General features: G+C 49.3%; 1 protein-coding gene across 4 annotated transcripts in view; it reads right to left on the bottom strand.

The window, feature by feature from the left end:
- The window catches only part of LOC139240496 (5-aminolevulinate synthase, erythroid-specific, mitochondrial-like), a 41,794-nt gene extending 28,511 nt beyond the window's left edge, over positions 1-13,283 (bottom strand). The window contains exons 1-4 of one of the 4 annotated variants that reach the window (XM_070869032.1): positions 13,176-13,283; positions 11,192-11,305; positions 9,281-9,462; positions 3,121-3,315 (exon numbers count right to left, since the gene is read on the bottom strand). In XM_070869032.1, the coding sequence (XP_070725133.1) occupies positions 3,121-3,315; positions 9,281-9,449 (364 nt within the window). In that variant the 5' untranslated portion in view covers positions 9,450-9,462; positions 11,192-11,305; positions 13,176-13,283. The remainder of the gene's footprint in view (positions 1-3,120; positions 3,316-9,280; positions 9,463-11,191; positions 11,306-13,175) is intronic. The other 3 variants (XM_070869030.1, XM_070869031.1, XM_070869033.1) reach the window with 3 other exon arrangements.
- Positions 13,284-13,612: the final 329 nt, after the last annotated feature.

The following is a 13,612-nucleotide window of genomic DNA, read 5'->3' as shown; positions in this document are numbered from 1 at the left end:
ACTTTATCTTTAATATTTCTCACCCCTCGACTTATGACTCATTGTCGGGTACAATTTGTTTTATTAATTCACGGGATGTGGGCATCACTGGCAAGGCCAGCATTTATTGCCCATCCCTAATTGCCCTTGAGGAAGTGGTGGTGAGCCGTCTTCTTGAACCACTGCAGTCCGTGTGGTGAAGGTACTCCCACAGTGCTGTTGGGTAGGGAGTTCCAGGATTTTGACCAACGATGCTATATTTCCAAGTCGGGATGGCGAGTGACTTGGAGGTGGTGGTGTAACTTGGTGAGTTGCTGCAGTGCATCTTGTAGATGGTACACACTGCAGCCATGGTGCACAGGTGGTGGAGGGAATGAATGTTTTAGGTAGTGGATGGGGTGACAATCAAGCGGGCTGCTTTGTTGTGGATGGTGTCGAGCTTCTCGAGTGTTGTTGGAGCTGCACTCATTCAGGCAAGTGGAGAGTGTTCCATCACACTCCTGACTTGTGCCTTGTCGATGGTGGAAAGGCTTTGGGGAGTCAGGAGGTGAGACACTCGCCGCAGAATACCCAGCCTCTGACCTGCTCTTGTTACCACAGTAATTATGTGGCTGGCACAGTAAGTTTCTGGTCAATGGTGATCAGGATGTTGATGGTGGGGGATTCAGCGACGGTAATGCCATAGAATATCAAGGGGAGCTGGTTAGACTCTGTCTTGTTGGAGATGGTCATTGCCTGGCACTTGCCATCCCGAGTCTGAATATTGTTCAGGTCTTGCTGCATGTGGGCACAGACTGCTTCAGTATCTGAGGAGTTGTGACTGGAACTGAACACTGCAGTCATCAGCGAACATCCCCACTCCTGACCACATGATGGAGGGAAGGGGATTGATGAAGCAGCTGAATTTTATGGGAACTCGCTGCCCTCCGGCATTGTACACAACTGGCTATTCTTCATGTGTGAGCCCAGATAATGAATGTTGGCCATGGGGGAAACCACTGCAGTCCGTGTGGTGAAGGGACTCCCATAGTGCTGATAGGTAGGAGTTCCCGGATTTTGACCCACAACGATGAAGGAACAACGATATATGTCCAAGTCGGGATGGTGAATGACTTGGAGGGGAACTTAGCGGTGATGATGTTCCAATGCACCTGCTACCTTCTAGGCGATGGAGATTGTGGGTTCGGGAGGTGCTGCCGAAGAAGCCATGGCGAGTTGCTGCAGTGCATCCTGTAGATGGCATACACTGCAGACACGGTACACTAGGCACGAGTGATGGAAGGAGTGGGTATTTAAGTTGTTGGATGGGCTGCTGATTGCTTTTGCCTGGATGATGTCAAGCTTCTTGAGTGGCGTTGCAGCAGCATTAATCCAGGAAGTGCATTGTATTCCATCTCCTTGTAAGTCGTGAAGAGGCTTTGGGGAGTCAGGAGGTGAGATGGTGATGATGGTAATGCCATTGAATGTCATTGCCTGGCACTTGTATGGCGCAAATGTTTCTTGCCAATTATCAGCCCAAGCCTGGATGTTTTTGCTGCATGTGGGAACAGACTGCTTGATCATCTGAGGAATTACGAATGGAACTGAATCATCCTCTGATGCGTATCATCAGCAACAACCTCACTTCTGACTTCTGTCTTAACTCTTCAGGTCTTGGACCTCTATCAGGCCATCTCTTAACCTTCCGAGCTCGAGCTGTGATTTCCAGTTTCTCCTAGTAAGTGTAACTCCCCCATTTCTGTTACTCTGGAATCTGTGCAGCACCTTTTCCAATAATTTTACATTCTTCCTATCATGGGGTGTCCCAAAACTGCCTGCAACCTTCCAACTGCGGATTAAATCAACAACAACTTGCATTTGTATTGTGCCTTTAACATAGAAAATGGTGCTTTCCAGAAGCATAATCATGGAAGGCAAAGGAGGAGCTATGAGGACGGGTGACCAAAAGCTTAGTCACAGATTTGGGTTTTAAGGAGGGCTTTAAAGGAGAAGAGGGAGATGAAAGGGTTTAGCGAGGAAATTCTAGAGCATGGGCCTAGCAGCTGAAGGCACGGACACCAATGGTGGGAAGGAAGGCAGGGATGTGCAAGAGGCCAGAATCAGAGGAACAAACGAAGGTTGGAGGACTAGAAGAGGTTAAACATAGGGAAGGGCAAGTTGTCAAAGTGATTTAAACACGAGGCGTTGGGGACCGCCAACCAAAGTAGGTCAGCGAGCACAGGGGTGCGGGATGAGTTGGACGATGCAGATAAGATATAGGCAGCAGAGTTTTTGATGATTGGAGAATGGGAAGGCCGGCCAGGAGAGCATTGGAATAATTGAGTCTGGAGGTGACAAATATGGATAAGTTCAAGATAAATTCCGAGCTTTTGTATTCTTCCACTGCTCTATTGGTGACCTGTGTATCTGCACACTGAGGCCCCTCTGCTCCTTTACTCCATTTAAAATCTGCCATTTTTCCTCAAACTCAATCCAGGCTATCTGTACTCAATGTATAAACCATGCAAACCCCTCAATTAGATTCCTCTGCCTCACTCCCGGGTGCCTGTTACTTTACATAAGCCACCTGAACCCCTCGATTAGATTCCAGCCTCTAACTCAATCCTGGGTATCTGTTACTCTATACTTAGACCTCACAAACCCCTCGATTAGATTCCTCTAACTCATGCTGGATATCCGTCATTCGATATATAAACCCACAAACCCCTCGATTAGATTCCTCTAACTCACTCTGGACATTTGTTATTCGATATATAAACCCACAAACCGCTTGACAGTGCTGCATTGTCGGAGGTGCCGTCTTTCGGACGAAATGTTAAACGGAGGCCCCATCTGTCTTCTCAGATGGACCTAAAAGATCCCATGGCACGATTTGAAGAACAGAGGAGTCCTCCCCGGTGTCCTGGCCAGTAAAACTATTGATCTGGTCATTAGCATATTGCTGTTTGTGGGAGCTTGCTGTGCACAAATTGGCTGCCGCGTTTCCTACATTAAAACAGTGACGACACTCCAAAAGTACTTCATTGGCTGTAAAGCGTTTTGGGACATCCTGAATTCATGAAAAGCACTGTAGAAATGCAAGTCTTACTAACTTTTTAACCCTCTAATTCCCACTCAATGGGCTACTCCCTCCACACTCACCTTGCTGAGGGCTCGTATCTGCCACGTCCTCTTGCACTGCCAGGCTTGCTTTGCGAATGACTGTGCTGGTGCCCCTTTTGATCTCCGACTCCACGAAAGGGCAATTGGCAATGATGCTGGCAGTGGTGAGGAAAACAGCCTTGGAGGGCTGAATCACTGCCTTAATAGGGGACATCAGTTTATAGATAAAGGCACCTGAAAGACATACACAAATGAACATTCAGCGCCTGCATGCGAGTTAAACGGGAGGAACAGTTAGACCCGTACTCTATATTTCATCACGGCTTTATAGCACAGATTTTAGCAACATTTGTCAGATTTTACCCAAATCATATTGTACCCTCCAGCACTAACAGTTCATGGACCGGGGTTAATTCAGTTGTAGAGTTGCACAGGGACCACTTCTTGTCAGACAATGCACTTGGAGAATTCCCTGCTGTACTTGCCCTGGAAGTGTTTGATGGGACAGTGTAGAGAGAGCTTTACTCTGTATCTAACCCCATGCTGTAACTGCCCTGGGAGTGTTTGATGGGACAGTGTAGAGGGAGCTTTACTCTGTATCTAGCCCTGTGCTGTAACTGCCCTGGGAGTGTTTGATGGGACAGTGTAGAAGGAGCTTTACTCTGTATCTAACCCCGTGCTGTACCTGCCCTGGGAGTGTTTGATGGGACTCTGTTGAGGGACTCTGCAGTCTCTCTGAGTGACGCTGCCAATCGCGGGCATTTTTATGCGAGGTGCTGTCGAAGAAGCCTTGGCGAGTGTACACACCGGAGGGAGGGAGTGAATGTTGAAGGTGGTGGGTCGGTGCCAATCAAGCGGGCTGCTTTGTCGTGGATGGTGCCGAGTTTCTTCAGTGTTGGAGCTGCTCTCAGCCAGGCAAGTGGAGAGAGTATTCCATCACACTCCTGACTTGTGCCTTGTAGATGGTGGCAAGGCTTTGGGGAGTCAGGAGGTGGGACACTCACCACAGAATACCTAGGATCTGACAGGCTCTTGTTGCCACAGTATTTATGTGGCTTGTCCAGTTAATTTTTTTTGTCAATGATAACCCCCAGGATGTTGATGGTGGGGGATTCGATGTTGGTAACACCATTTGATTGTCAAGGGTAGGTGGTTAAACTTTCCCTTAGAGATGGTCATTGCCTGGCACTTGTGTGGCGCGAATGTTACTTTCAGGAAGGAGCAACATTCAGGAAGGATAGAATAAAAGGAAAAGGAGGTGGGGTAGCATTGCTGGTTAAAGAGGAGATTAATGCAATAGTTAGGAAGGACATTAGCTTGGATGATGTGGAATCTATATGGGTAGAGCTGCAGAACACCAAAGGGCAAAAAACGTTAGTGGGAGTTGTGTACAGACCTCCAAAGAGTAGTCATGATGTTGGGGAGGGCATCAAACAGGAAATTATGGGTGCATGCAATAAAGGTGCAGCAGTTATCATGGGTGACTTTAATATGCATATAGATTGGGCTAACCAAACTGGAAGCAATACGGTGGAGGAGGATTTCCTGGAGTGCATAAGGGATGGTTTTCTAGACCAATATGTCGAGGAACCAACTAGGGGGGAGGCCATCTTGGACAGGGTGTTGTGTAATGAGAGAAGATTAATTAGCAATCTCGTTGTGCGAGACCCCTTGGGGAAGAGTGACCATAATATGGTGGAATTCTACATTAGGATGGAGAATGAAGGGTAACTTTGAAGGTATGAGGCGTGAATTGGCTAGGATAGATTGACGAATGATACTTAAGGGGTTGACTGTGGATGGGTAATGGCAGACATTTAGAGACCGCGTGGATGAACTACAACAATTGTACATCCCTGTCTGGCGTAAAAATAAAGAAGGGAAGGTGGCTCAACCGTGGCTATCAAGGGAAATCAGGGATAGTATTAAAGCCAAGGAAGTGGCATACAAATTGGCCAGAAATAGCAGCGAACCCTGGGACTGGCAGAAATTTAGAACTCAGCAGAAGAGGACAAAGGGTTTGATTAGGGCAGGAAAAATAGAGTACGAGAGGAAGCTTGCAGGGAACATTAAGTCGGACTGCAAAAGCTTCTATAGATATGTAAAGAGAAAAAGGTTAGTAAAGACAAACGTAGGTCCCCTGCAGTCAGAATCAGGGGAAGTCATAACGGGGAACAAAGAAATGGCAGACCAATTGAACAAGTACTTTGGTTCGGTATTCACTAAGGAGGACACAAACAACCTTCCGGATATAAAAGGGGTCAGAGGGTCGAGTAAGAAGGAAGAACTGAGGGAAGTCCTTATTAGTCGGGAAATTGTGTTGGGGAAATTGATGGGATTGAAGGCCGATAAATCCCCAGGGCCTGATGGACTGCATCCCAGAGCACTTAAGGAGATGGCCTTGGAAATAGTGGATGCATTGACAGTCATTTTCCAACATTTCATAGACTCTGAATCAGTTCCTATGGAGTGGAGGGTAGCCAATGTAACCCCACTTTTTAAAAAAGGAGGGAGAGAGAAAACAGGGAATTATGGACCGGTCAGCCTGACATCGGTAGTGTGTAAAATGATGGAATCAATTATTAAGGATGTCATAGCAGTGCATTTGGAAAGAGGTGACATGATAGGTCCAAGTCAGCATGGATTTGTGAAAGGGAAATCATGCTTGACAAATCTTCTGGAATTTTTTGAGGATGTTTCTAGTAGAGTGGACAAGGGAGAACCAGTTGATGTGATGTATTTGGACTTTCAGAAGGCTTTCGACAAGGTCCCACACAAGAGATTAATGTGCAAAGTTAAAGCACATGGAATTGGGGGTAGTGTGCTGACGTGGATTGAGAACTGGTTGGCAGACAAGAAGCAAAGAGTAGGAGTAAATGGGTACTTTTCAGAATGGCAGGCAGTGACTCGTGGTTCTGTGCTGGAGCCCCAGCTGTTTACATTGTACATTAATGATTTAGACGAGGGGATTAAATGTAGTATCTCCAAATTTGCGGATGACACTAAGTTGGGTGGCAGTGTGAGCTGCGAGGAGGATGCTATGAGGCTGCAGAGTGACTTGGATAGATTATGTGAGTGGACAAATGCATGGCAGATGAAGTATAATGTGGATAAATGTGAGGTTATCCACTTTGGTGGTAAAAACAGAGAGACAGCCTATTATCTGAATGGTGACAGATTAAGAAAAGGGGAGGTGCAACGAGACCTGGGTGTCATGGTACATCAGTCATTGAAGGTTGGCATGCAGGTACAGCAGGCGGTTAAGAAAGCAAATGGCATGTTGGCCTTCATAGCGAGGGGATTTGAGTACAGGGGCAGGGAGGTGTTACTACAGTTGTACAGGGCCTTAGTGAGGCCACACCTGGAGTATTGTGTACAGTTTTGGTCTCCTAACTTGAGGAAGGACATTCTTGCTATTGAGGGAGTGCAGCGAAGGTTCACCAGAATGATTCCCGGGATGGCGGGACTGACATATCAAGAAAGACTGGATCAACTGGGCTTGTATTCACTGGAGTTCAGAAGAATGAGAGGGGATCTCCTAGAAACATTTAAAATTCTGACGGGTTTAGACAGGGTAGATGCAGGAAGAATGTTCCCGATGTTGGGGAAGTCCAGAACCAGGGGTCACAGTCTAAGGATAAAGGGTAAGCCATTTAGGACCGAGATGAGGAGAAACCTCTTCACCCAGAGAGTGGTGAACCTGTGAAATTCTCTACCACAGAAAGTTGTTGAGGCCAATTCACTAAATATATTCAAAAAGGAGTTTGATGTAGTCCTTACTACTAGGGGGATCAAGGGGTATGGCGAGAAAGCAGGAATGGGGTACTGAAGTTGCATGTTCAGCCATGAACTCATTGAATGGCGGTGCAGGCTCGAAGGGCCGAATGGCCTACTCCTGCACCTATTTTCTATGTTTCTATGTTGCCACTTATCAGCTCAAGCCTGAATGTTGTCCAGGTCTTGCTGTATGCGGGCATGGATTGCTCCATTATATGAGCAGCTGCAAATGAAACTGAACACTGCAGTCATCAGTGAACATCCCCACTTCTGATCTTATGATGGAGGGAAGATCATTGATGAAGCAGCTGAAGATGGTTGGGCCTAGGACACTGCCCTGAGGAACTCCTGCAGTGATGTCCTGGGGCTGTGATGATTGGCCTCCAACAACCACAACCATCTTCCTTTGTGCTAGGTATGACTCCAGCCAGTGGAGAGTTCCCCCCCCCCCCCCCCCCCCCCCGATTCTCACTGACTTTCAGTTTTACTCGGGCTCCTTGATGCCACACTCGGTCAAATGCTGCCTTGATGTCAAAGGCAGTCATTCTCACCTCACCTCCATGTTTGGATTGGACCAAGGCTGTAATGAGATCTGGAGCCGAGTGGTCCTGGTGGCACCCAAACTGAGCATTGGTGAGCAGGTTATTGGTGAGTAAGTGCTGCTTGATAGCACTGTCAACAACACCTTCCATTATTTGGTGATGATTGAGAGTAGACTGATGGGGCGGTAATTGGCCAGATTGCATTTGTTATGTTTTATGTTACATGGCATACCTGGGGAATTTTCCACTTGTCAAGTACATGCCAGTGTTGTAACTGTGCTGGAACAGTTTGGCTAGAGGCACGGCTAGTTCTGGAGTACAAGTCTTCAGCACCATAGCCGGGATGTTGTTGGGGCCCGTAGCCTTTGCTGTGTCCAGTGCACTCAGACATTTCTTGATTGGAGTGAAGAATCAAATTGGCTGAAGACTGGCTTCTGTAATGGTGGGGCTTTGAGAGGAGGCCGATATGGATCATCCATTCGGCACTTCTGACGGAAAATGGTTTCAAATGCTTCAGCCTTGTTATTTGCACTTTTGTGCTCGGCTCTGCCGTCATTGAGGATGGGGATATTCATGGAGCGTTCTCCTCCCGTTAGTTGTTTAATGGTCCACCACCCTGGACGTGGCAAAACTGCAGAACTTTGACCTGATCCGTTGGTTGTGGAATTGCTTAGCTCTGACTATAGCATGCTGTTTCCGCTGTTTAGCATGCATAAAGCCCTGTCTTGTAGCTTCACCAGGTTGGCACTGCATTTTCCGCTGTGCCTGGTGCTGCTCCTGGCATGCTCTTCTATACACCTCATGGAACCAGGGTTGGTCCCAGCTTGATGGTAATGGTAGGCCATGAGGTTACAGATTGTGGTGGAATACAATTCTGCTGCTGCAGCTGGCCCACAACACCTCATAATGCCCAGTTTTGAGCTGTTAGTTATGTTCTGAATCTATCCCATTTAGCACGGTGGTGGTGCCACACAACATGATGGAGTCCGTCCTCAGTGTGAAGACAGGACTTTGTCTCCACAAGCACTGTTACCAATGGACAGATGCATCTGCGACAGATAGATTGCTGAGGACGAGGTCAAGTAGGTTTTTCCCCTCGTATTGGTTCTCTCACCACCTGCCGTAGGCCCAGTCTGGCAGCTATGTCTTTCAGGACTCGGCCAGCTTGGTCAGTAGTGGTGCTAACCGAGCCACCCTTGGTGAAGGACATTGAAATCCCCCACCCAGAGTACATTCTGTGCCCTTGCTACCCTCAGTGCTTCTTCCGAGTGGTGTTCAACATGGAGTAGTACTGCTTCACCAGCTGAGGGAGAGCGGGTGGTTGTAATCAGCAGCAGGTTTCCTTGCTCATGTTTGAGCTGATGCCATGAGACTTCATGGGGTCTAAAGTCGAGATTGAGGAACACTCCCTTCCACCTGTATACCACTGTGCTGCCACCTCTGCTCAGTCCCACCGGCACGACAGACTCAGGGAAGGCTGGAAGGTATGATTCTGTGAGCATGACCATGTCAGGCTGTTGCTTGCCCAGTCTGTGGGACAGCTCGGCCAGTTTTGGCACAAGTCCCCAGGTGATAGTGAAGTCGGCTGGGTGTGCCTTTGTCGTATTTATCCTAGCGGTTTGATACAACGGAGTGGCTTGCTAGGCCATTGCAAATGGGAGTTAAGGTCACGTATAGGCTGGCACATTTCCATCCCGAGAGGACATTAGTGAACCAGGTGGATTTTACTCTGTATCTAACCTGCATTGTACCTACCCTGGAAGTGTTAGTAGATAAATCAATCAGCAGAAATTAATTTGTTTAGGGAATGCCTGGAAAAAGATCACCACATCCAAGTAAAACAGCACAACAGTAAGATCGACCTTTGCCCACATTCTTACCGGATGCTTCATTCTCCTTTACCCGCGGCACGTTGACGGCAGTAGTCACCATGCTGCGGGAAATGATGGGGCAGCGCTGAGCATAGATGGCCAGAGACGCGCCTGCTTTCTGCAGGAAGACACGAGGGACTTGTGTCAGAAACGGGCAGTGGTGGAGGAAGAATCGCATTTTCAACTTTGCTCTGCGAAACAAAACCAAGGGAACAGTGTCAGATATATTTGAAGCCATTTTATTGCTGAGAAATCCAGGGACAGGGCGAGGGTCAGGGTGAGGGTCAGGGACAGGGTGAGGGTCAGGGACAGGGACAGGGCGAGGGTCAGGGACAGGGTGAGGGTCAGAGTCAGGGGGAGGGACAGGGTGAGGGACAGGGTGAGGGTCAGGGACAGGGTGAGGGTCAGGGGGAGGGTCAGGGACAGGGTGAGGGTCAGGGACAGGGTGAGGGTCAGGGACAGGGACAGGGCGAGGGACAGGGTGAGGGTCAGGGACAGGGCGAGGGTCAGGGACAGGGTGAGGGTCAGAGTCAGGGGGAGGGTCAGGGTGAGGGTCAGGGGGAGGGTCAGGGGGAGGGTCAGGTTCAGGGGGGAGGGTCAGGGACAGGCGTGAGTCAGACTCAGGGGGAGGGTCAGGGACAGGGGGAGGGTCAGGGACAGGGCGAGGGTCAGGGGGAGGGTCAGGGACATGGCGAGGGTCAGAGTCAGGGACAGGGGAGGGACAGGGCGAGGGTCAGGGACAGAGGGAGGGGGAGGGTCAGGAGAGGGTCAGGGGGAGGGTCAGGTTCAGGGGGGAGGGTCAGGGACAGGGGGAGCATAGGGGGAGGGTCAGGGACAGGGCGTGGGTCAGAGTCGGGGAGGGTCAGGGACAGGGGGAGGGTCAGGGACAGGGCGTGGGTCAGAGTCGGGGAGGGTCAGGGACAGGGGGAGAGTCAGGGGGAGGGTCAGGGACAGGGCGAGGGTCAGAGTCAGGGACAGGGGGAGGGTCAGGGACGGGGGAGGGGGAGGGACAGGGTCACTCTGACTCCAGTTACTCTCACTCTGACTCCAGTTACTCTCACTCTGACTCCAGTTACTCTCACTCTGACTCCAGTTAGACTCAGTCTGACTCCAGTTACTCTCAGTCTGACTCCAGTTACTCTCACTCTGACTCCAGTTACTCTCACTCTGACTCCAGTTAGTCTCAGTCTGACTCCAGTTACTCTCAGTCTGACTCCAGGTACTCTCAGTCTGACTCAAGTTACTCTCAGTCTGACTCCAGTTACTCTCAGTCTGACTCCAGTTAGTCTCACTCTGACTCCAGAGTCTCAGCCTGACTCCAGTTACTCTCACTCTGACTCCAGTTAGTCTCAGTCTTCTGTTACTCTCAGTCTGACTCCTGTTACTCTCAGTCTGACTCCTGTTACTCTCAGTCTGACTCCAGTTACTCTCAGTCTGACTTCAGTTACTCTCAGTCTGACTCCAGTTACTCTCACTCTGACTCCAGTTACTCTCACTCTGACTCCAGTTAGTCTCACTCTGACTCCAGTTACTCTCACTCTGACTCCAGTTAGTCTCACTCTGACTCCAGTTAGTCTCACTCTGACTCCAGTTAGTCTCACTCTGACTCCAGTTAGTCTCACTCTGACTCCAGTTAGTCTCAGTCTGACTCCAGTTACTCTCACTCTGACTCCAGTTAGTCTCACTCTGACTCCAGTTACTCTCAGTCTGACTCCAGTTACTCTCAGTCTGACTCCAGTTACTCTCACTCTGACTCCAGTTACTCTCACTCTGACTCCAGTTAGTCTCAGTCTGACTCCAGTTACTCTCACCCTGACTCCAGTTACTCTCACCCTGACTCCAGTGTTGAGAACCAGAGGACACAGATTTCAGGTGATTGGCAAAAGAACCAAAGTCGACATGAGGAAAAACTTTATTTACGCAGTGAGTGGTTAGGATCTGGAATGCACTGCCTGAAAGGGTGGTGGAGGCAGACTCAATCACTTCTCTCAGAAGGGAGCTGGGTAGGTACCTGAAAGAAAAAAATAAACAGGGCTGCGGGAAAAGTTGATTCAGTTGATGTGGCTCCAGTTTGTCTCAGTCTAACAGGATGAATCATCTTCTCCAAGCTGTGTTAATAATAAGCAGTGTAGAGCCCTGGTTCCTGACTGCCTATCCTTTAACGCTGCATATGTCTGACCGAGATAAGCCGCTGATATTGTGCAACGCCCAGAGCAGCAATTTGTACACGCCCAATGGGCACTGAAGTTTTGAGTCAGTGCGAGAAAACCACCTTGAATTCATCCAACGAGTAGCTGAACCACAAAGAACGCGGGGGTCTCGGGAGCAACTTCAATTTGTCAGTGGTTGCCAATCCCAGTGGTGGTGGTTGTGGGTGGGGTGGCTACAGTTGTGTTCAATGCCCATGGAGAAGGAAGAGGAGAATGACCATTCAGTGTGTGGGCTCACCTATATGAGGAATAGGCATTTGAACGAGGAGCCTGAGGGGAAGGAAGGGGAGAGGGGAGGAGACGGAACTTGACCACTGAAGGGAAAGGAATTGTGATTATTTGCTGTCTCTATGGTGCCTGCTTCTTCTTGAGCTGGTTCCTCAGATGGCGCTGCTACTGGGATCTCCCTCAGCCGCCCACCCCCCACTGTTGATCTGTACGGGGACCAATCAGAGCGCAGTGGGATCCTGCCTCAAGATATTCTCAACCTGACCACCCCCCTCCCCCAGCAGCATGGACAGGAGAGCCTGCTGTACGCTGGAACCCTGAGCCTCTGTGGCGCTCGCGAGAGGTTTTCCCGTTCGGGTTTGTGTGACCCGAGGCTCCACAGCTCCCTCCCCCACTCTGGAGTTGTCACGCACTCCACGCTAAACTGCAGCCGGTGGAAGAACTGCGCGGAGCGAGCTAAGAGCGGCTCCCCCACAATCCGCCTCAGAACCTGCAGGCTGTTTTGGACAGATGCATGTCATCGTTCGCACACAGCAAGCCCCACACTAATGAGAGTGCAGTGAGGGGCCACAGAGTAAATATATGGGTGAGCGTGCAACAATACTAGTGAAAGTACAATGGAAGGGAACTAGTTCTAGTCAACATGGGAGCACTAGTGCTGATCAGAGTGCAACAAGGGGGCACCAGCGAGGGACACAGTGACAAAATACCAGTGAGAGAAATAGTGCTCGTGTGTACTAGTGAGAGTATCGGAGGGCACTAGAACCAGCATATTAGTGAGAGAGGGCTAGTGCTAGTACATGAGAACTAATGCTAGTGTATAATAGTGAGAGAAGACTAGTGCGACTGCGTATGAGTGAGGACTAGTCCAAGTTCATACTAGTAATTGAGCACTGGTCCTAGTACATACCAGTAAGTTAGGACTTGTCTGAGCAAACCTAGTGAGGGGACTAGTTCTAATGCGGACTAGTGAGGGGACTAGTTCTAGTGCGGACTAGTGAGGGGACTAGTCCGAGTGTGGTGAGAGACACAATTCTTTCTCCGGCTGATATTAAAAGCCCGGTTGCCTGGAATCTCATCCGTTTCCTGCAGCAATAATTCTAATGCCACAACAAGCTTGCCACAGAAGGTTATTGACTTCCGAACTCTGACCTCCCACAGTTTATTCACCTCTTGCCCATGCAACCTCCGCCTACCCCAACCCCCAGAACTTTTGGCAGTCGGTGAGGGAGTCTCAACACTGAGAAAGTCTTGATACAACCATGGCCATCCAGCCCAGGATGAACTGGGAGGCATTTACTGCATTGCTCATGATTAATAGTCAATATCCCACAATCTTCTAGTAGCTTTTGAACTGTTAAGATCTTTATAAAGGATTCAGTGACCGTCTGATCTTAATTAATGATTACTCTATTCGTCATTGCATCAGTCATTACACAGAAGCCTCAAATGATTTAGTCTCGTACCTGTCAGAAGAGTCACAGATTCAGTTCCCGATCACTTCCAGTTAGTTACCTGTTGTCCTGCACTGAGGACGAACATTCAACAGCCGGAAAAGTTGGAACAAAACTTTTTAAGCTCTTGACAAGCTGTTGCTGGGGTGTGGGGTGCGGTTTGTCTCTCGAGCAGGGATTGGCTCCCTGTGAAGTGCTGGGGCAGCCCAGATAAGGTACTGGGTCCATGCACAGGGCCTGATAGAAGTACGCAGCGACCTTTTCTAGGGAGGATAAGGCTGCGGAGGGGGTGCTTATTGAGGGCCGAGCTGGTGTGAACTATTCCCGACTGGTGCAGAGTCACATCACATAAGAACATCAGAAATAGGAGCAGAAGTCGGCCATATGGCCCCTCAAGGTTGCGTCGCTATTCAATAAGATCATGGCTGAACTCCACTTTCTCACCCTAT

The sequence above is a fragment of the Pristiophorus japonicus genome, chromosome 32 (assembly GCF_044704955.1).
Source record: "Pristiophorus japonicus isolate sPriJap1 chromosome 32, sPriJap1.hap1, whole genome shotgun sequence".
In the NCBI taxonomy this organism is placed as follows: domain Eukaryota; kingdom Metazoa; phylum Chordata; class Chondrichthyes; family Pristiophoridae; genus Pristiophorus; species Pristiophorus japonicus.
Note: the sequence above shows the minus strand (reverse complement) of the source record. Positions and strands in the feature narration are given on the sequence as shown.